The sequence below is a fragment of the Schistocerca serialis genome, chromosome 7 (genome assembly GCF_023864345.2).
Source record: "Schistocerca serialis cubense isolate TAMUIC-IGC-003099 chromosome 7, iqSchSeri2.2, whole genome shotgun sequence".
Lineage (NCBI taxonomy): Eukaryota > Metazoa > Arthropoda > Insecta > Orthoptera > Acrididae > Schistocerca > Schistocerca serialis.
Window position 1 is genome coordinate 177,295,535 of NC_064644.1, and position 23,162 is coordinate 177,318,696.

Here is a 23,162-nt window from a genome sequence, read left to right on the forward strand (position 1 = left end):
CTGCCCCTTCCCAGGTCCAGTCTAGTGCACTGCCCAGCACTGCTACACCCCCTACTGCTTCTGAGGTTTTGGCTCCAATGCCACCTCAGGCCAGAACATCGAAGCCAAAGACAAAGGTGAAGACTCGCCCACTAAAGGAGACTGCAGTTATACAGTCTCCTGATGTGGATGCCATTCTCCCTGACGTCTCTCTCGACTCCTCTTCTGCGGCGATGGAGGTTGATGTCAGACTGGGGCAATCATCTCGCCCCAAAACTGAGCCTCCACCTGTTGTGGGCTCTCCTCCCCAACAGAAAGTGAGAATGAAGGTACTCCCACCCTGATAGATGGCTCCCATTATACAGTGGAACATGAATGGATTCCGGGCACATGTGGAGGAACTGAACCTCCTAGCACGGCAACGCCCCCTGTGCTTGTGTTTACAGGAAACGCATTTAAAACCATCTGATGCTCCTGTACTAAGGGGCTATACGTCATATCGCAAAGATGACCTGACTGGAGAAAGGGCCAAAGCCGGAGTCGCTGTGTTTGTCAATAATGACCACCACTCCTCTGCCCTCCCCCTGGATACTGACCTGCAAGCAGTTGCAGTTGAAATTTATTCACCTCGGAGGCTTACCATTTGCTCCCTTTATTTACCCCCTCTGGATGCAATGACCTTAGACGCTCTCACAGATCTTATCGACCAACTCCCCCACCCATTTCTTCTCCTGGGAGACTTCAATGCCCATCATGTCCTGTGGGGCTCCACTTCTCTTTGCGCTCGAGGTCGAATTTTGGAGAGCCTCCTAACATCTCAAGTGTTGTGCATCCTCAACACAGGTACTCCGACTCATTTCTCTACTGCTACAGGGTCATTCTCAGCCATTGACCTATCTTTCTGCTCTCCAACCCTCACCGACTCTGTTCACTGGGAGGTCATTGACGACCTTCATTCCAGCGATCACTTCCCTATCCGCATTCATCTCCTGGATGGTGTATTGCTGGAGCCGCGGCCACCATCGTGGATAATTGGCAGGGGTAACTGGCCACTGTTCACTCGGTTGGCTATCTTTGACCGCCACAATAACGTACAGGAATGGGTGGATCACATCACGCTTGTGGTCCATCATGCTGCTGACCTGTCCATACCACAGTCTTCTGGCACTCCTAAGCGGCGCCTTGTGCCTTGGTGGACAGAAGAGTGCCGTTCAGCAATCCGGGACAGGCGTGCGGCTCTTCGCCGATTTAAATGCCGCCCAACAGCGATCAATCTTACCGCCTTTCGAATCGCGAGAGCCAGGGCACGGCGTGTCATTAAAGAGAGCAAGAAAAGGGCATGGCAGGAGTTCCTGGACTCCATCAACCGTTCCACTTGTTCCACAAGAGTATGGGAAGCCATCCGGAGGATTTCCGGTAAACATAGCCGTTTACCAATAGCTGCTGTCCTGAACCAGGGATGCCTCCAAACGACACCCAGAGCCATTGCTCAGACGCTGGCAGAGCATTTTGCACAAAGTACTGCCACTACAAATCAGGATCCAGCGTTTCGTCGCTACCGTGCGACTGTCGAAAGAGCGACCTTGGACTTTCGGTCGAACAGTTCTGAGGCCTACAATTCCCCTTTTTCCATGTGGGAACTTGAATCGGCACTTACTGAGACTTCTGACACTGCACCAGGTTACGACCGCATCCGGTACTCCATGCTTCGACATCTGCCAGCGGCGTCAAAGGAAATCCTCCTCGAATGTTTTAATCTCATATGGCAGACAGGAGTGTTCCCCACCTCGTGGAGGGAGGCAATTCTCATCCCTCTCCTCAAACCAGGAAAGGACCGCACATGTCCCGGTAGCTATCGTAGTATCGCCTTGACAAGCTGTGTCGGAAAGACCCTGGAACGGATGGTTAACCGGCGTCTGGTCTGGCTGTTAGAGACCAGACAGCTCCTTAGCCGCTTTCAGTGTGGATTCCGAAAATTTCGGTCCACGGTCGACAACCTGACCCTCCTAGAGGCAGCTATTCAGCAGGCTTTTCTCCGTCAGCATCACTGTATCGGTATCTTCTTTGATATCAGTAAGGCATATGATACTACTTGGAGACACTGTATTCTTGCACAAATGTATCAATGGGGCTTTCGTGGCCGCCTCCCCATTTTCATTCGGTCTTTCCTGTCTCAGCGTTTTTTCGGACCCGCGTTGGTAACACACTGTCTGATCGCTTTGAGCAAGAGAACGGTGTCCCCCAGGGCAGTGTTTTAAGCGTTACCCTCTTTGCCATAGCCATCAACAGTATAACGTCTACAGTGAGGAGTCCAGTACAGTGCTCCTTATTTGTGGACGACTTTGCTGTTTTCTGTTCCTCCTCCAGTGTTGCAACCGTGAGCCGTCAGTTGCAGCTAACAGTGCGGCGGTTAGAGGAGTGGGCTGCAAAGACGGGTTTTCGGTTTTCTGCCGAAAAGTGTGTTTGTATTCATTTTAATCGTTCTCGTCATCTTTCTACTTTGCCTGCCTTGCATATGGGGGATACTGTACTACATTTTAGAGACACAGTGCGGTTTCTGGGCCTAATTTTTGACTCCAGATTGTCATGGCTGCCACACCTACGTGACTTGAAAGCCAGAACGCTGAAGGCACTGAACATCCTCAAGTGCCTCAGCCACAGGTCTTGGGGCGCAGACAGGGCGCGTCTCCTACAGTTTTATGGAGCTTTTGTGCGTTCACGGCTGGACTATGGGTGCACAGTATATGGGTCAGCGAGGCCATCTTATTTGCGGATCCTTGACGCTGTTCACCATGCTGGGATCCGACTGGCCACGGGTGCTTATCGGACCAGTCCCGTACCCAGCCTCTGTGCTGAGTCTGGCGAACCGCCACTTACCATCCGCCGACAGCTCCTGCTGGTGCGCCAGGCTTGTAAGTTTCTTGCAGCTCCCAGATCGCCTGCTCACCATCTTGTTGCCCATCCACCTCTGGACCGCCTTTTTTCCCGCCGTCCCCGGGCTACGTTGCCGTTTGGGATCCGTGTGCAACGTGTACTAGAGTCCCTCGGTGTGGAGTCTGTACAACCCCAAATCCAAGGTTTTAACCGCCTGCCACCCTGGTTACTGAAGAGGCCCGGAGTGATTTTAGATTTATTGCAGTACAAGAGAGATTGCACTCCTGCCACCGTTTTTAATGCAGCATTTTCTGCCATTTTATCTGAGCACCACGACTATGTAGCTGTTTTTACGGATGGGTCGAAACAAGGGGATTCTGTTGGTTGCTCAGTTGTTTTTCCATATCGTGTCCTCAAGGTCCGACTGCCTCAGACTTTTACTGTCTTTGATGCAGAATTGTTTGCGATCTTGCGGGCACTGGAGCACATGAGACATTCTTCCTCTCCTAAATTTGTCTGTTCCAATTCACTCAGTGCCCTTCTCTCATTGCAACGTTTGTATCCGACAGGCAAAATTGTCCAGACCATCCAGGATGCCCTCCTCCGACTACAGCGACTGGGGAAGGTTGTAACTTTCTGCTGGGTTCCGGGGCATGTCGGCATTGCTGGGAATGAAAGGGCAGATCTCGCAGCCAAGGAGGCGTGTCTCGATCCACACGTATCTCAGTGTGCTATCCCCTTGCACGCACTCACCTCGCTGTTGAGCTCACGGGTCATGCGTCGGTGGGAGGATGAGTGGCTGGAAGTGACTGACAATAAGCTCCGTATAGTCAAGCCCACAACGTGTGTGTGGTGTACTTCCTTTCAGCCCCGTCGACGGGACGAGGTTCTCCTCACTCGGCTTCGAATAGGCCACAGCCCTATGACGCATGGCTTCCTGCTCCGGCGAGAGGACCCTCCAATGTGTAGTGCTTGCGACGTCCAGGTCACTGTGCGCCACGTTCTCTTGGATTGCGTTTTATTTTCTGACCAGCGGGCCACGGCTGACTTGCCAGCGGACCTGCCAACTCTTTTAGGCAACACTCGGACGAATGTGGTTAAAGTTTTAAAGTTCTGTGCCATGTCAAATGTTTTTACAAAGATTTTAGGGAGAGGATTTTAATTTGCTCACTGTGTGACAAGCTCGCCCATATTCTATTTAAGTAGCCCGCCAGTGACAATTTCAGTGGCATTCTTGTTGCTATGTTTCCCCTTTCCTTAGGTTTTACTTTCTTAGGTAGCATTTTCCTTCTTTTCCTGCTTTGTTTGAGTGTGTGCTTTAGTTTTCTTAGGTCTGTCCACATTTGTTTCTTTTAAATGTGTGTCAGGGCGCTGATGACCTCGATGTTGAGCGCCCAAAAGCCCCAACACACCACCACCACCACCACCACCACCACCACCACCACCACCACCACCACCACAAAACTTCCTAGGATTTTCTGTCAAGTCAGTAGATAGAATTTTACTTTCAAATGACTTTAACACTACACGCATGTCATTCCTTAAGCTACTTTTGGTTTCGTTTGGTTTTTGTCTGTCTTTGAGGTATTGGCTGCGTTTAAATTTTTAGTGTAGTTCTCTCTGCTTTCGAGCAGCTTTTTACCGCGAATGTCAAACTATGTCGGATCTTTTCCATCGCTCACAATTTTGCACGACATATACCTGTCTAAAACAATGCTCGTGAGCGTTGTCCACTGACCTTCAACACTGCTAGTGCTGGACGTGAAATTTTCGTGTTGACCTGTCCTGTAACCTGCAATCTTTTTCTTGTCGCTCTTGTTAAACAGGAAGATCTTTTCAGGACGAGATTTTCACTCTGCAGCGGAGTGTGCGCTGATATGAAACTTCCTGGCAGAGTAAAACTGTTTGGCGGACCAAGACTCGAACTCGGGAACTTTGCCTTTCGCGGGCAAGTGCTCTCAAGGTTCGCAGGAGAGCTTCTGTAAAGCTTGGGTAGCTCAGATTGTTGAACACTTGCCCGCGAAAGGCAAAGGTCCCGAATTCGAGTCTCGGTCCAGCACACAGCTTTAATCTGCCAGGAAGTTTCAGGAAGATCTTCCTCTCTTTCTTCGCATTCCTAGTTACAGCCGTATTCAGTGATGATGTAACAGTATTACGATCACTGATTACCTGTTCTACTCTGATTCAAAAAGTTCGGGTCGGTTTGTCACAACAGGTAACTTATCACCATCACCAGTTGGTTCTCTGAGTAACTGCTCGAGATAATACTGTATGTAAATTAAAGGGGGATCACTGTTATCAGGTGCAGCGGGACATTGGGCGGAGTCAGCGGCGACGAGCGAAAATGTGTACCGGACCGGTATTCGAACCCGGGATCTCCTGCTTACTAGGCAGATGTGGTAACCACTGCGTCATCCGGGTCACAGCGTTATCGCAACTGCACGGACTACCTCGGTACGCCTCTTGGTCGATCCACACTCCCATCGAGCACCACCTATCCGAAGTCCACCTGTCCACTCTACTTCGGGACTGGGTTCGAATCCCGGTCCAGTACAAATTTTCGCTCGTCGCTGCTGATTCTGCTTAATGTCCCGCTGCAGCTGATAGCAGTAATCCCCCTTCAATTTATATACAGTGTTTCACAGCTGCTGGATCTGCGTGATGTCTATTCTTTCGAAGGAACAGAGGCTGCGCATTCAATTAATGCTAAAGGTAATTTTCGGATAAGGCATTTAGAACCATTTCAAACGATTATTTGCCCGTATCCCCCGCCATACTGACTTGAGTCTCCTAGGCTACAGCTGGCAAGGAGACATTTCTTTCTAAAACCATAAAATGTAAAACTATAAGTACAAAAACTATAAAATGTTCGCCAAGTTTCCCCTCAAATATTCCGCCATCATTGCTCCGGAGGCGGCGGGTCTATAAAAAGATCTGATGATCATGTTTGATCCACTGTTAACACTTATCTTCCCGTAAATTATTTCGCATTCCGAGTCTGTACTTATCTCAATAGATATTATCGTATTTTTGATTGCTGTAAAAACAGCGCCACCAGTGTTCACTCTATCTTTGCGATAAACATTTCAGTTAGAGTTTCGAATTTCATTGCTGTTAACTTCAAAGTCATTTAGCTTTCTGTACCTGTAATATGGATATTGTTATCGTTTGTGAGCGAAATTAGTTCCAGGACCTTTCCATAGACGCTTCTGCAGTTAATTAATATTATATTAACATTTTATTTCTCAGATCTGCTATGACATAGGCTGTCTTGTCTGGGATTGGTATGCATCTCATCGGTCATGTGGAGGGATTTGTCCATCCTCAAAGACCAACGTGTCCACGCTCCATGTACTCCACTACCATAGTAGCAGCTTCTTACATGTAGTGTGCACCAGATCTATTGAGTGGGGGGTCTTACATTTCTCCAGCCGATAGCGGAGGTCGAGAAACTCGCATCCAAGATCGTCACGGAATCGTGTGAGCCTCTGGTTGAAACCTTCCACCACGCTCCAAAGTGAAGGACCATGATCGGTTCTGGGGACAAAACGATATCTCTGCTTCCTCCCCTTGAGCAAGGCTAGCTGTCTTCACGAAATCAGCCAGCCGCCTGTAGGAACCGGGGAGGGCCTCTGAACGCAGACGGCAGGCCTCATTCGTGCCGACATGAGCCACGATTTGCTGCCAGGTGCACCAAGTGCGCTGAGTCACTACCGCCAGAGCCTACTCCACGTCTCGGACGAAACCCCTGGCAAGCAAACTGGGCACTGTCCTCCTTCCCCGGCCTGCCCGCAATTTCCCTGAGCAGCATCACGTCTCACCTAACACTGGAGCTCCCAATAACAAGCAGTCACACGCTCTGCGTTGTTCATACTTCTCAGGAAGATCAACCACAATCCTGGCAGTAGAGGCGTCACGTGCTGACTCAGAAGTACTTTCAGCAGTAGGCAATACTTCAGATTTGTTTTAAGACGTAAAGTGACAGTCGTGGGGCCGATATGCACTTGCGGTATCCGTCCAAAGATTCAAAACCCCGCAACGGTTCGCCAGTCACCGCTGGACTTGTGTCTAACGACAGGTAGATGCGAATCTAAAGGCTCAGTGGCAACTGCAGTTCTAGGTGACACTATGGGCGCCATAGGTGCCAAAACTTTCGTCTAAGGTGTCCCAACGCCGCTACTGCCAAGGGCAATGGCCTGTAGCCTGTCGACCGTGGCCAACACAGCTTCCAGCTGTTTACAGACAGTGGACAACTCCCCTTGCATCTGTACACAACACACGCAATCCTCACAGATTTTTAATCAGTCTTTCTGTACATTACAATTAATGTAACAGTAATACAAGAAATAGCTGAGTGCAATCTAAGTTCTCCTGGTAAGAACCAAGTTGTCCAACTTGTCCAGTAGTGACACTGATATGAAACAAAACATTTATTTCAAACAACCAACGAACTCTGCAGGAAAAATGACTTCTTTGATATACATAGTGACCTTGTACCATTCTAGTTTTAGACCATTCACGTAATGTACAGAAGTAGTGGAATCTACAAGGCACTAAACCTAATGGTCACAAAAACTTTCCATACGCACCATCCTCGTTCCAGGCGCCCTCTGTCTGGTAGGCAGACGTGGCTGTGCCCATCAGGAAGCCGTCAGGCAGCCGTGACAAGTCCACAGCCGATTTCTCCGCTACTACTGCAGACACAACTGCCACCAGTAGCACCAGCATTAGGCTGCTCTCTGCAACAGCAAGCCACGCGCAACTTTTCCCTTGTCCTGTCTTCGACAAATACAGAAATCTGTATGGCATTGTTAGTTGGGTAGACGCTACACTTAACTGGAAATACTTTCTTTCTTTGCGCACTGGTACCTTTCCCTTACCAAGTGAGAGATGTGTCATGTTAGCTGAATACCCTGCAATGCCAGGTTTTTATTTATTCCAGGGTTCTATTACAAAGAAAAACAAAGAACTGTGTTTCTAGTGTAATATCCTCTCTCTCTCTCTCTCTCTCTCTCTCTCTCTCTCTCTCTCTCTCTCTCTCTCTCTCTCTCTCCATCCCCCGCCCCCCCACTCTCGGTCCATCTTCTCCTCCCCCGTGTCCATCTCTTCCTTCCCCTATGTCTGCCCACTTAATATGCACCCGCTCCCCTCCATGGGAGCTAGGTGGCTCTCAACCCCTCAGTCCTCCTCCTTTCCAGACAATAAGGGCTATGTGCAACATGTATGGTTGACAATCCCTCACCCAGTACCATTGCAGGCTGTTTATCTAATGGTTTCTAGGGGCAACAAAAAATTGATTTTCAGTATTTCATGTAATTATTGACGACCTAAAAATTTTAAAATGCTGTCATAATCCACTCGGTAAGAGGTATAATCTTACGTTAAAGGCCGAATACAATAAATATAAACGTTAAAAACTGTGTAAACGTCTTGAGACGGAGTGACCCAGGGCGTACAAATTACCCAGAATTTGTTCATCCAGTATTTGAGATGAGACAACGACTTCTAATAAAGTTTATACATAATTTCAAACATTTAAGAAACTTTTTGTTGCTGACGACCTCTCAAAACGATGAAAGGAAAAAAAGTTTATTGGTTACTACTTTTCGCTGTTCATACAGTAAAACTTCAGCTTCATTTATTACGTCTGTACTACTAATTGTATAAGCAACATATTTTACATTCAGTACCCAAGTAGATCATTACACATACCTCCAAAACGTCCAACATTGGTTCAAATGGCTCTGAGCACTATGGGACTCAACTGCTGAGGTCATTAGTCCCCTAGAACTTAGAACTAGTTAAACCTAACTAACCTAAGGACATCACAAACATCCATGCCCGAGGCAGGATTCGAACCTGCGACCGTAGCGGTCTTGCGGTTCCAGACTGCAGCGCCTTTAACCGCACGGCCACTTCGGCCGGCGTCCAACATTGTATTGCACATAGCTCAGGCGACGTCATAAACATTGATATGCGCGAAAAACTAGCTTTTCTTAAAATAGAACCCAAGATTTACAAGACTATACTCATCCTGTGTTTTGTACAATGGAGTTAGTTTCTTTAAAGAATTAAGGGTGAGTTACTGATACTGAGTTATTGCCTAGTACCAAATGCATCGAAGTCACTAGTAATGAAATTTCAAAACTGTTTCGTTATTCGTCGCTGTTTGCCTTGTAACTATAAGTGCCAAATGACACAGTGGTCTAGAAACCTCCAGTAGCCTTGCACCATTAATTAGCGAGTCTTTCCCTTTATAAGACATACATGAAATAGTGTGGTGATGTCCTCGAAAATGGAACTTACACGCTGTAAAGTGTTACTGAATGGCACTCTGGCAAACAAAGAAACAAGATAAAAGTTAACCAGGGCGTCCTTCGGTCCAAGTTTTAGTTTCTTCCACTTCACAATGAAATTTCCCGAGTCCTTTATTTTATTTCTCTTGTGCAACTGAAGCAGACAGGTCAAACGTTTCATACTTCCGTGAGCCAAGAGCACTGACGATTGGACTTCTTGTACGCCATCTACGTGGATTTTTGATGATTCATATAGTTGGTATGCTTTCTGTGTTTCGCAGATTTCTCGGTACGTTCGCAGATGGGGAAGACGCCTTGATTAACCGATTCGTATTTCACGCACTAAGCTGCGTCGGATTTGCTCTTAGCTTTCGGTAGGTCGTCGGATCTAGTGGATGATGCATCTTCCGCTCATAATCTTAGGTCTTCATTACAACGGTCGCAATTCCCTTGTCGACAGGTGGTACCAATGAGCTCTTGTTGATTTTAATACTCTTGATAGCTTGTAACTCTCCCGTTTTAAGGTTGCCAGGTGGTGCATTTGCTCGTCGCAGTGTATTCACGGTTTCAGTGACCGTTTCCCCGGCTTTTCCACACTGACGGGTCCGGATGGCCGCTTCAGTGTTAGCAATTATATCCGTCGTATGTAAACTTTTGGTGATGACAGTGAAATTCACTCCTTTATAGTAACAGACAATCCCTTTGAGATCAATGGTTGCTGACTTAGGTTGACAACTGCGCATCATTTATCAGGAATAGATTTGTCGATCTGCTTTTCGTATCTTGCAAACTATTTTTCTGTTATTCGATGCAGCGATCGACTTGGTTCTGCACGGCCCTTTGTGCGGTGCTGTCGATAGTATTCCAGTCGTGTCGATGCATGCTGCCGCTGGAGTGGTAGAAAATGGTCGAGAGTTATTCATCAGTTCTTTTCACGTTTCTGTGTTCCATCAATTCGTTCACGAAGAAAAGCTCGTTTCGTCCTTTCATAGATACGAGGCGCTTGGGTGGCGGTAAAATGTCGTGTGACTAGGCCTGCCGTCGGGTAGATCGTTCGCCGGATGCAAGTCTTTCGATTTGGCGCCACTTCGGCGACTTGCGCTTCGATGGGGATGAAATGATGATGATTAGGACAACAGAACATCCAGTCCCTGAGCGGAGAAAATCTCCGACTCAGTCAGGAATCGAACCCGGGACCTTGGGATTGACATTCTGTCGCGCTGATCACTCAGCTACCGGGGGCGGAGGGGGTCCAGTAAACGGTATTTCCTGTTCTGTAGTTGGTCAAGATGTCGATACAAATTTGAAATCTCTTCCCTATAGAGGCACTGGCGCAACAAGTAAATACAATCCTGCCGCGTGCTTCTCTCCAGTCCGTCACCGACAATGGAGAGTGGATATTTGACAAGTCACTTGTACTGTAGAAACGTCAGAAAAGTCATTAAACAAGGCGGGTAAAATTTTCAGGAGAAGCGAAAGGCATACACTGAAAAACTTATTTTATTAATTTATTCGAATTTTACCCAAAACATTCAGGTAGAGCTCTTGATAAAAATGTTTTATTACTTTTTTTTCCACTTCAAGATAGAGCTTTTGTGATGGACTAAATGCGGTTTGTTGGGTGCACAACATGCCTTATCACCTAAGCTGTTTTGGACATAATGCAACTTGCTATTTGGACATTTTGATTAGATTGCAATAACACACAACAATGCTGCAGCACCGAAAAAGAATGCCAGTCAGTCATTGTTGTTCAATCAAAAGTAGAGATGGGCAAACTGAAACACCTAATTGTTTCGAAACAGTGAAACAGTTTGTGTCTTATAATAGTATAGGCCTTCACATTATATAATCTTGAGTGTCTACTGTATAAATATTGTCATAAAAACACAAATGAGGTGCGAGACCGCCAATCATATCGCAGAAAGTGTGAAACTTTCACTTAGGCGTCTTTGCAGTTCCATATTTCGTGTAGCAGTAAATGCACTGCTTTCGTGTCATGTGACTTTCATACTTTCCAACTGGCCAAGGTCAGACTTAATATGTTTGACATAACAGATTTTGCCAAACTCGTTTCCCTGTATTCTAGTGCATAATTTTGATAGGTTTTATGAGTGATAATCTGAATGTGCTCTTGAAAAGGCATGTTGTTGTTGTGGTCTTCAGTCCTGAGACTGGTTTGATGCAGCTCTCCATGCTACTCTATCCTGTGCAAGCTTCTTCATCTCCCAGTACCTACTGCAACCTACATCCTTCTGAATCTGCTTACTGTATTCATCTCTTGGTCTCCCTCTACGATTTTTACCCTCCACGGTGCCCTCCAATGCTAAATTTGTGATCCCTCGATGCCTCAAAACATGTCCTACCAACCGATCCCATCTTCTAGTCAAGTTGTGCCACAAACTTCTCTTCTATCCCATCCTATTCAATACCTCCTCAGTAGTTACGTGATCTACCCACCTTATCTTCAGCATTCTTCTGTAGCACCACATTTCGAAAGCTTCTATTCTCTTCTTGTCCAAACTATTTATCGTCCATGTTTCACTTCCATACATGGCTACACTCCATACAAATACTTTCAGAAAAGACTTCCTGACACTTAAATCTATACTCCATGTTAACAAATTTCTCTTCTTGACAAACGCTTTCCTTGCCATTGCCAGTCTACATTTTATATCCTTTCTACTTCGACCATCATCGGTTATTTTACTCCCTAAATAGCAAAACTCCTTTACTACTTTAAGTGTCTCATTTCCTAATCTAATTCCCTCAGCATCACCCGACTTAATTTGACTACTTTTCACTATCCTCGTTTTGCTTTTTTTGATGTTCATCTTGTACCCTCCTTTCAAGACATTGTCCATTCCGTTCAACTGCTCTTCCAAGTCCTTTGCTATCTCTGACAGAATTACAATGTCATCGGCGAATCTTAAAGTTTTTATTTCTTCTCCATGGATTTTAATACCTACTCCGAATTTTTCTTTTGTTTCCTTTACTGCTTGCTCAATATACAGATTGAATAACATCGGGGAAAGGCTACAACCCTGTCTCACTCCTTTCCCAACCACTGCTTCCCTTTCATGCCCCTCGACTCTTATAACTGCCATCTGGTTTCTGTACAAATTGTAAATAGCCTTTCGCTCCCTGTATTTTACCCCTGCCACCTTCAGAATTTGAAAGAGAGTATTCCAGTTAACATTGTCAAAAGCTTTCTCTAAGTCTACAAATGCTAGAAACGTAGTTTTGCCTTTTCTTAATCTTTCTTCTAAGATAATTCGTAAGGTCAGTATTGCCTCACGTGTTCCAACATTTGTACGGAATCCAAACTGATCTTCCCCGAGGTCCGCTTCTACCAGTTTTTCCATTCGTCTGTAAAGAATTCGTGTTAGTATTTTGCAGCTATTACTTATTAAACTGATAGTTCGGTAATTTTCACATCTGTCAACACCTGCTTTCTTTGGGATTGGAATTATTATATTCTTCTTGAAGTCTGAGGGTATTTCGCCTGTCTCATACATCGTGCTCACCAGATGGTAGAGTTTTGTCATGACTGGCTCTCCCGAGGCCATCAGTAGTTCTAATGGAATGTTGTCTACTCCCGGGGCCTTGTTTCGACTCAGGTCTTTCAGTGCTCTGTCAAACTCTTCACGCAGTATCTTATCTCCCATTTCGTCTTCATCTACATCCTCTTCCATTTCCATAATATTGTCCTCAAGTACATCGCCCTTGTATAAACCCTCTATATACTCCTTCCACCTTTCTGCCTTCCCTTCTTTGCTTAGAACTGGGTTGCCATCTGAGCTCTTGATATTCATACAAGTGGTTCTCTTCTCTCCAAAGGTCTCTTTAATTTTCCTGTAGGCAGTATCTATCTTACCCCTAGTGAGACAAACCTCTACATCCTTACATTTGTCCTCTAGCCATCCCTGCTTAGCCATTTTGCACTTCCTGTCGATATCATTTTTGAGACGTTTGTATTCCTTTTTGCCTGCTTCATTTACTGCATTTTTATATTTTCTCCTTTCACCAATTAAATTCAATATTTCTTCTGTTACCCAAGGATTTCTATTAGCCCTCGGCTTTTTACCTACTTGATCGTCTGCTGCCTTCACTTGAAAAAGGCATATCATGAGATATAATTTATTGAGATAACATCCTGGAAGCGAGGCACTGAATTAACATTTATGAGTATGCCACTCACACTTTTACTACCCGTAGTTAAATTTTCCATTGTTTGTCACACAGAGCAGTATGCAAAGTGACTGATGCACACAGATCAAAAAATTACCGTAACAGACTGGAGGATATAGCGCAATGGTCAAGTATGGCAGTTTCTCATCAAACATTCACAAGTTAGCTGGATACATCTCATAGTAAGTACACTTGACAGAATAGGAAAACATTTCAAGGTAACTGAAATGCAGAGATTCGTATGTTTCTTTGAAGTATAAAATCCAGACGAAAATTTAAAGCAGTTCCTACAGTGTAATGCCTTTGTGATACCTGTATCATGGCAGATCTGCCTATACACCACTTATAGTTCTTGCTAAAGAAGTTTGTTTGAGGTACAGGTACATGGAGTTCCCTCAAGTACTCACAGCAAGCAGATGTATTACCATTTTATTATATACTTGCCTAGGAAATCAGAGATAAAATTACGTTGTTGTAGAAATGCAATTTTTATCACAGTATCTGAACGCCAAAAACAAAAGTATCGAAGTACAATTGTTGATTTGCCTGAGAATTTTTTATCATACTCAAGTATCAAGATGCCTATAGTGTAAAAACCAAACACAGCACATTTACAAAAATATACACACAAACATATACATACACAAATCAGATAATTATTCTCAAACACATAAATGAATAAATAACATACTAAAAAAATTAAACTCACTGAATGGTGAGCAAAAACGTCTCTTCTGTGTGCAACAAATTTGAGGAAAATGTTCTTGTAAGGTAGCTACATGCACAGTTTAGAGGACTAAACAAAATACAATCAAATATAAATTCAGTGCACTCTGTCCAGAGAAGAACAAAATCAATCGAAATTTTCCTATTTCATTTCTGAGTAGATCTGCTGTACCTATTCTAAGTTGTAGTTTAGAAATATCATTTTTGATACTTTTTCGCTTGAAAGACGGGATCGTCTGTCTGTCATTGTTTGCCCCTGCTTTGAAAATATGCGCTCACATGGTACAGAGGTGGCCATAATACAAAGACGTCGTTTCATTATTTCAAACAGTGCAGGAAACAACACATGATTTTCTTTCCACCACAGCAATGGATCTTGTGATCTGTGTATCTGTAGCATCTTCATATATTTATAAAGCTCAACTATACTTGCAGCACGTGGATTGTCTACACATTGGATCAAGTCACCTACAGCTTGGTCAAAATCTTGCCAAATGTTGCCACTGCTAGAAGTGAATGTGCTCGTATTGCACAAAACTTGTTAATTATGGCATCTTTTGTTTCTTTTAATCGATGCCCAGTTTTTGGAAAACCATGCTCCCTGAAGCGAGGATCCAGTAATGTTGCTTCACAAGCAATTGCTTTATCTGCAAACTTTTGAACGAGGCGGGTACAGATTCCATCCTCAAGTTTAGCAATTACTGTATTAGTGGCTTCATTGCTGTGATCTGAGTTTTTCAGTCTCAGACAATGACTTTGTAAACCTTTGCTTAATAAGACAACTTTTGACAAGGTTACATTTCTTTCACTGCTAATTTCTGTTGTGACTTGTTTAAAAGGAGATAGTATTTCACAAGAGTTTTCAGTAACTAACCAGTCTTCATTGGACAGTTTTGTTTGTGAATCCACACTGAGGATGGCAAGGGTGCTTTGCAAAGGCTCTTTGATTTTCAAAAGCCTGTCAAACATTTCATATGTGGAATTCCATCTCGTGGGGAAATCTTGTTTCGGTGTTAAAACAGGGAAGCCCATTTGCTTCTGAATATTGTGTAATTTCTCAAGTGCTTGAGGACTTCTTCTGAAAAATTCCACTATTGACTTCACCTTTGCCCTTGTGTCTGTAATTCGTTCAAGGCTTGCTTGCACAATTAAATTCAGTGCATCTGCAAAACATGGTACATGCCACCATTTACACATCATCACTGCCTTCACCATATTAGATGCGTTATCTGTAGTGCATTGGTGATACCCCAAGTTGAAGTCACATTTTGTAATCTACTGGAAATGTTTTCTGCTGTATGCTTGTCATGGAATTTAAAACTAGATAACAAATATGACTTCAGATTGCAGTTTTCATCAATGAAGTGAGCAGTCACTGCAATATAATTCTCATTTTTCACAGATGTCCATCCATCAGTTGTAATGCAGATGTAGGATGCAGCTTGCACTGTAGATCTTACTCGCACTAGTGTGCTGTCGAACACTTGAGAGAGTAAACTGTGGGAGAGTGTTTTTCTACTTGGTGGTACATAGTTTTCATTTAATAAATAAGTCATTTTTCTAAACTCTACACTCTCAACTACATTACATGGAAGGTATTCTTTAACAACAAGTCTTAAAATCTGTTCGTCTATTTTGGCTCGTTTGGATGAAGGCACTGGTCTTTATGCAAATCCAGTAATCTTTGTTTGTTTACCACACCTATCCAGAACTGAACTGGTGGAAGTGCTGGGTATTTCTTGCACAGATTGTTCATCTTGACGCACAGGCACTGGAATGGCAGATTCCTGAACAGTTGCTGTTGAAACTGAACTGGTTTCGTCACTGCCCAGATTCATAAAGACTGATTTCGAACGAGTTTCACTTAAATTAACTGTTGTATGTTAATGTCGCAGGTGTCTGTTTAAGCAAGAAGTTGAACTACTTTTAAACGACAACACTGTCGAGCACAAGTTAAATTTAATTTTCTCAGGATTCATCTTCATAAAATAACCCCACACCGGACTTCGTAACGCCATAGCTGAAGACAGAAGAACCAATATGAACTGTACTGGAGGCGGCAAAAAACTGCAGAAACAATGGATACGCTACTGGGATTCCCACATTTCGTTAGTATGGATAATACACTCCTGGAAATTGAAATAAGATCACCGTGAATTCATTGTCCCAGGAAGGGGAAACTTTATTGACACATTCCTGGGGTCAGATACATCACATGATCACACTGACAGAACCACAGGCACATAGACACAGGCAACAGAGCATGCACAATGTCGGCACTAGTACAGTGTATATCCACCTTTCGCAGCAATGCAGGCTGCTATTCTCCCATGGAGACGATCGTAGAGATGCTGGATGTAGTCCTGTGGAACGGCTTGCCATGCCATTTCCACCTGGCGCCTCAGTTGGACCAGCGTTCGTGCTGGACGTGCAGACCGCGTGAGACGACGCTTCATCCAGTCCCAAACATGCTCAATGGGGGACAGATCCGGAGATCTTGCTGGCCAGGGTAGTTGACTTACACCTTCTAGAGCACGTTGGGTGGCACGGGATACATGCGGACGTGCATTGTCCTGTTGGAACAGCAAGTTCCCTTGCCGGTCTAGGAATGGTAGAACGATGGGTTCGATGACGGTTTGGATGTACCGTGCACTATTCAGTGTCCCCTCGACGATCACCAGTAGTGTACGGCCAGTGTAGGAGATCGCTCCCCACACCGTGATGCCGGGTGTTGGCCCTGTGTGCCTCGGTCGTATGCAGTCCTGATTGTGGCGCTCACCTGCACGGCGCCAAACACGCATACGACCATCATTGGCACCAAGGCAGAAGCGACTCTCATCGTCTCCATTCGTCCCTCCATTCACGCCTGTCGCGACACCACTGGAGGCGGGCTGCACGATGTTGGGGCGTGAGCGGAAGACGGCCTAACGGTGTGCGGGACCGTAGCCCAGCTTCATGGAGACGGTTGCGAATGGTCCTCGCCGATACCCCAGGAGCAACAGTGTCCCTAATTTGCTGGGAAGTGGCGGTGCGGTCCCCTACGGCACTGCGTAGGATCCTACGCTCTTGGCGTGCATCCGTGCGTCGCTGCGGTCCGGTCCCAGGTCGACGGGCACGTGCACCTTCCGCCGACCACTGGCGACAACATCGATGTACTGTGGAGACCTCACGCCCCACGTGTTGAGCAATTCGGCGGTACGTCCACCCGGCCTCCCGCATGCCCACTATACGCCCTCGCTCAAAGTCCGTCAACTGCACATACGGTTCACGTCCACGCTGTCGCGGCATGCTACCAGTGTTAAAGACTGCGATGGAGCTCCGTATGCCACGGCAAACTGGCTGACACTGACGGCGGCGGTGCACAAATGCTGCGCAGCTAGCGCCATTCGACGGCCAACACCGCGGTTCCTGGTGTGTCCGCTGTGCCGTGCGTGTGATCATTGCTTGTACAGCCCTCTCGCAGTGTCCGGAGCAAGTATAGTGGGTCTGACACACCGGTGTCAATGTGTTCTTTTTTCCATTTCAAAGAGTGTATATACCCGGCCTGCTAATATCCATGCACACAAAAGAAATCATTGTGGAGAATAGGCACATTGACTATAGACTCACAAATAAAGCCACATAATTCGAATAAATGACAAAATATAAGAGAAAAAAATTTTTGTCCCTTAACGTGTTTCGAATCATTACTATAAATCCACCATGCTTCCCAGCCCTTCCCGTTCACCATTACATCATCAATGATCCGTCAATCACATTGCTTTTCAAGTGCATCCAATTTACGTATATGTCTAAAAACTGCCACTCTACGCCTTTCCTAATTCAAAATGTTGTAGGTTTACTTGCGTTTTTTAATATGATTACTGTACATCAACAGATAAGCATATGTTATAGGAGATGTGTAATTTAACTGAATGTTTTTCACACTTTTATTATTTTGAATGCGAATAGTGTGCTTTATTTTATTGTTTGTTAGTGTTTATAAAGTATATATTACGCCATTTCGGAATAGAGCAGTCAATTATAAACGAATCTTTATTTTCGGAAATCTTAAGCTTCGTGCTATTGTGTGTCAAAAGGATTTCGACACTCTTGAAAGAGTTCGATGAAGTATATTAAACGTATTTCCGTATCTGTGCCGTGCCCGAATCTCGTTCGAGACAAAGCGAAATGAAACATCACTGTTTAGTTCCAAGCACAAGTGGACTGAAACAGCGTTATTTTGAAACAACGATACAGTTTCTGTGGCTGGCTCGAGATCGAATCAGGTCCCGTTATCCGACACAGAGCGGAATGAAACACCACTGTTTCGAAACAGTGAAACATAGCCGTTTCGAAACACTGAAACAGTTCCGTGTATCGATACACTGTTCCGAAACATAGAAACAGTAGCCAAGTCTAATCAAAAGGTTTCACTGCAGTCCACCAGTCTTACATTGTAGCCACTTGTTTAAAAAAATTAAATTTAGGGACTTTATGCTGTTTTGTTCATCCATACTAGACGACGAAATGCCATTCATTGCATCTGCTACATTTGAAAGCACTTTTTAAAATGAGTTTCGTTAAGACCTGACAGAGTATGTAGAGCGAGTCAGAAAATACACGATTTCGTATCAAACTCATTTTTGTGCACCAGTGGACATTGTGTGTTTTGGACAGTTGTTCCTCTAACTTAAAGCGAAGATCCCCAAATGAAAGCTAACAGGAAGTACGTTAGCAAGTTGCCAGGAAAGCTTCAATCCTACTGTAAAATAAATAAATAAATAAATATATGAGTCTCAAATTTGTGTGCGAGATTGAAAGTTAAATCTTTAGTAAGGGTCATTTGAAAGTGTTGCGTTAGCAGTTATGACACGAAAGATGTTAGCTGGTAATGACTTACCATGTCCATCAGGGTGGCGACAGAAACTGAGTGTCCTGGAGGTGCAGAGATCAACCTTGTAAAGAATGTATGTATACCACTTCGCAGAATGGACATGGTCGACATTCAAGACACGGAAAAAACAAACATGCAGAGGCTGATTTTGTGCAATGTTCCAGGTAGTATGAACTGCAAAGTCATGCACTTTTCAGGAGGGGTAGTGTGCTCCAAAGGAGTATGATTTTTATACGCAAAGCAGGTATCAAGCAAAAGCAAGTTATTTTGACCATCTATTGGCCAAAAGCCGTTCTCATACCATAGTTTTAGTCCTCTCGAGCCAGTTTTCCCGCTCTTGCTTACTGTGAAGTAAATATTTCCTACTACCCTTGCAAGATCATGCACACGAGAAAGGGGGGCAGAGCACCTCCACTTTCTCGCAGCACAATAGATAACTTTCTAGGCGATTTACCACCCAGATTAACAGTCGGCATAATTGTATGCGTTATGGCACTGATGTTAGCTGAACTTGATGCACCTCTAACTTGCGGGTTCTTTTCATATGCATTTCCTCTTCAATGACTGATTGATTGATTAACTGTGAGAGTATGGGACCAAACGGCGAGGTCATCAGTCCCGCCATTCCAAAGGGAGTTATATATAAGAAAGTGTCTGCTAAAAGTGAACAGATTCAGTCAGAGGAGCCAAATTATAAAAGGATGAACATTAAACACACACAGTTTAAGCATAAAAGGTGAGACCAAATCTAAAAACTGGAAAAATGTGGAGGGGGGGGGGGGGGCGGTCATTGGGTCACAGACCGTGAAGGCTGCAAATGGAGTCGCAATCACAACTAACCCGCCCCTGCTCCAAGACGAAAGGAGAACCTTATATCTGGAAATAAAAACCACTTTCACGGAGGAAACCGAGGACCAGGTCTATACCATTCGTAGATCGTCCGCTAATATTAAATTTAAGGCAGCAGGAATACTATACTTAGCACGTAGGGTCGAAAGAAGGGGACATGCCACCAATATGTGAGATATCGTCAGTCTGGCGCCACAACCAAATTGTGGGGGTGGGTCGTTACGTAGGAGGAAACAATGGGTGAGTCGGGTATGGCCAATGCGTAAACGACATAAAACAGTGGACTCCTTCCGAGAGCAGCGGAAGGAAGAGCCCCAAATTGCGATTGATTGTGCGAAGTTTATTACCATTAGGAGCAGTGCACCAGATGTCATTCCATTTTTGGGCAAAGAGAGATTTGATGTAGATCCGCATACCCACACAGCTGGAATCATAAAAGGAAATGGGGGTAAGTATCTACTTCTCTAGCCAAAAGGTCAGCCAGTTCATTCCTTAGGATGTCCACGTGACTTGGGACCCAGAGAAATACAACGGAACAGGTGGCACGGCCGAGGGCAGAGAGGTGGTCATGGATAGCAGAGAACAAAGGGTGACGAGAGTAGCATTGGCCGATAGCATGCAGCTTGCTCTTTGAGTCTGAAGAAATTAAAACACTGTGGAGTGAGGCCTAAGAAACAAAAAGGAAGGCTCTGTGAATGGCTAGTAGCTGTGAACACACTACATGATCTCGGCAATAAATGATGTTCTAAGCCAGTAGGAGATGTGAAAGCGTATCCCACCTTAACGACTGAAACACTAGTGTAAACGATGGTGGCACTCTGGAACTCTGCGAGGATGGCGCATTCAAGACGCTGGAAAACCATAGGAGCGACAGAGATCTTAGGAACCTGGAATAGATTGGTCCTCGTCCGTGATCTAGGCACCATCCAAGGGGGGCTATGGGAGGAAAACATGGGGTGCATTCCAGTGGGTGGTGAAGGAGATCCCGACAGTGGGAAGTGAGACGCATGCCAGCCGGCAATCCCACCCACGGGTGGGTGTCAGGAGGAAGACATCCCTCATTGGCAAAGAGCACTGGGTACACATGATGGTCAGGAAATTGGTCAATGGCGATTGCATAAGAAACCACGAGTTGGTTCTATTGTATGTGTAGAGGGGAATCTCCACTTCTGTGAGGAGACTATAAACAGCACTAGTGCGAAAGGTACCAATAGCCAGACGTACCCCACAATGATGGACAGGGCCAAGCAGTTTAAAAGTGGAAGTAGCTGCTTAGCCATAAACTTGACTGCCATAATCTAGTCTGGACAAGACCAGCGCATGGTGAAGATAGAGAAGAGTGGAAAGGTCTGCACCCCAAGATGTGTGGGCCAGGAGGCAGAGAGCATGAAGCTTCTGCATGCATGTAGTCTTTAGGCGGCGAATGTATGTCAGCTTGTTAGCAGAAGTAAGGCCCAAGAAACGGGACTGTGTTACAACATCAAGGAACTGGTCGCCTAAATAAAGTTCAGGATTGCGGTGTACTATGGGTCGAGAACAAAAATGCATAACCCGCGTTTTGGAGGGAGAAAACTGAAAGCCATGTGAGGTGGTCCACGCAGAGGCCCATTGGATAAAAATCGGAAGGGGGCCATGGAAGCCCCAATCATGGAGGGTAACTAAAATGTGATGGCGCCAAGCCATGTCCTACGCATTACATAGGTCAAAGAAGACCAGAACAAGGTGCTGGCAGTGAGCAAAAGCCTGTCGGATGGCTAATTCCAATCAGAGTAAATGGTCAGTTGGAGGTCGTCCTGCCTGGAAGCCACACTGATACAGAGACAAAAGGCCCTGAGATTCGAGTATCCAACAATCTGAAGCTGACCATAATTTCGAGCAGTTTACATAGTACATTCGTCAGGCTAACTGAGCAGTAGCTGTCTAGAGACGTTAGGTTCTTCCTGGGCTTAAGGACGGGGATAACTATACTGTCTTGCCATTGGGAAGGAAAAGCACCTGTGAGCCACATGCAATTGAAGACACTGATGATATGTTGCCTCTTGGGAACGTCCAAGTGTTGGATCATCTGGTTGTCGATGGAATCCGGGCCTGGGGCCATGTCTCATGAACAGCTAAGAACGTTGAACAATATCCATTCAGTGAAGGGTTCATATAGTGCTCAGCATGGTGCAGGATGGATCAGAGAGGGTCTCTTCAACTCTGCATTTCTGCCTGAGAAAGGAAGTAGGGTAGGAAGAGGATGCTGATGCCATCGGAAAGTATGTCGTGAGGTGTTCCGCAAGAACCAATGGATCAGTGCATAAAGCAGCTTGGAGGTTAAGACCCTGGACAGTTGACTGTCGCTGGCAGCCCAGGAGGCTATGGAGCTTGGATCAAACATGCGATGGTGCATACATCCCAGGGTGGAAATTTGTGGTAATTCCTATGGGACCAAAGTGTTGAGGTCATCAGGCCCTAGACTTACACACTACTTAATCTAGCTTAAACTAGCTTATGCTAAGGACGACACACACACACACACACACACACACACACACACACACACACACACACACACACACACACACACACACACACACACGCGCCCAAGGGAAGACTCGAACCTCCGATGGGGGGAGCCGCCCAAACTGTGCCAAGGCGCCCGAGACCGCGTGGCTACCCCGCGCTCCCAGCATTCCTTTTTACTCCGTTTAATAAGGTAACGAGCCTTATCATGGAAACGCTTAAAAGGGAGGAGGCTGATCTGTGAAAGGTGTCACTTAAATCGTTGCAGCGGCTGTCGGAGGTCCTGAACAGTGGCTGTGACATCCTTGGTCCAACACATTACTGGTCGAGATGAGGGGGACCTGCGGATAGGACAGCAGTGCGAGCAGCATGAAGAATAGTGGCAGAGACACCTTGCACGACTACATCAATGGAATTGGAGAGAGAGGTGTCGAAGTGCACAGCAGATGTATATAAAAGCCAACTGGCCCTGTGGAATGCCCAACATGGGGACCTGTCTGCCTGGCAGCAGCAGGGGAATGATAGAATCACCAGAAAGTTGTCACTGTCACAAAGGTCATCAGTGGATGACCAATGTAGGGAAGCCATGAGGGCAGGGAAGGAGATCGTGAGATCGGAAGCAGAGAAAATGCTATGAGCAACACTGAAGTGGGAAGGAGAACCATCACTGAGGAGAGACAAGTTACGGTCCATAATAAGTTGGTCACCTAGGATATCCCTATCCATTGAAGTGACACGCCCCCACAGTGGGTGGTGGGCATTGAAGTCCCCAAGGAGAAGAAATGGGGGTGGAGTTAAAGGATTAAGGTAGACAGTTCAGTGTAAGGAAGTGGCCTACCTGAAAGGTTGTAGACTTGCAAATGGTA

General features: G+C 45.5%; 1 protein-coding gene across 1 annotated transcript in view; it reads right to left on the reverse strand.

Annotated features, from left to right (window-relative positions):
* The window catches only part of LOC126412949 (myrosinase 1-like), a 109,617-nt gene that overhangs the window by 73,909 nt on the left and 12,546 nt on the right, over nucleotides 1-23,162 (reverse strand). Inside the window, exon 3 of the mRNA XM_050082840.1 lies at nucleotides 7,443-7,592. Within this exon, the coding sequence (XP_049938797.1) occupies nucleotides 7,443-7,592 (150 nt within the window). The remainder of the gene's footprint in view (nucleotides 1-7,442; nucleotides 7,593-23,162) is intronic.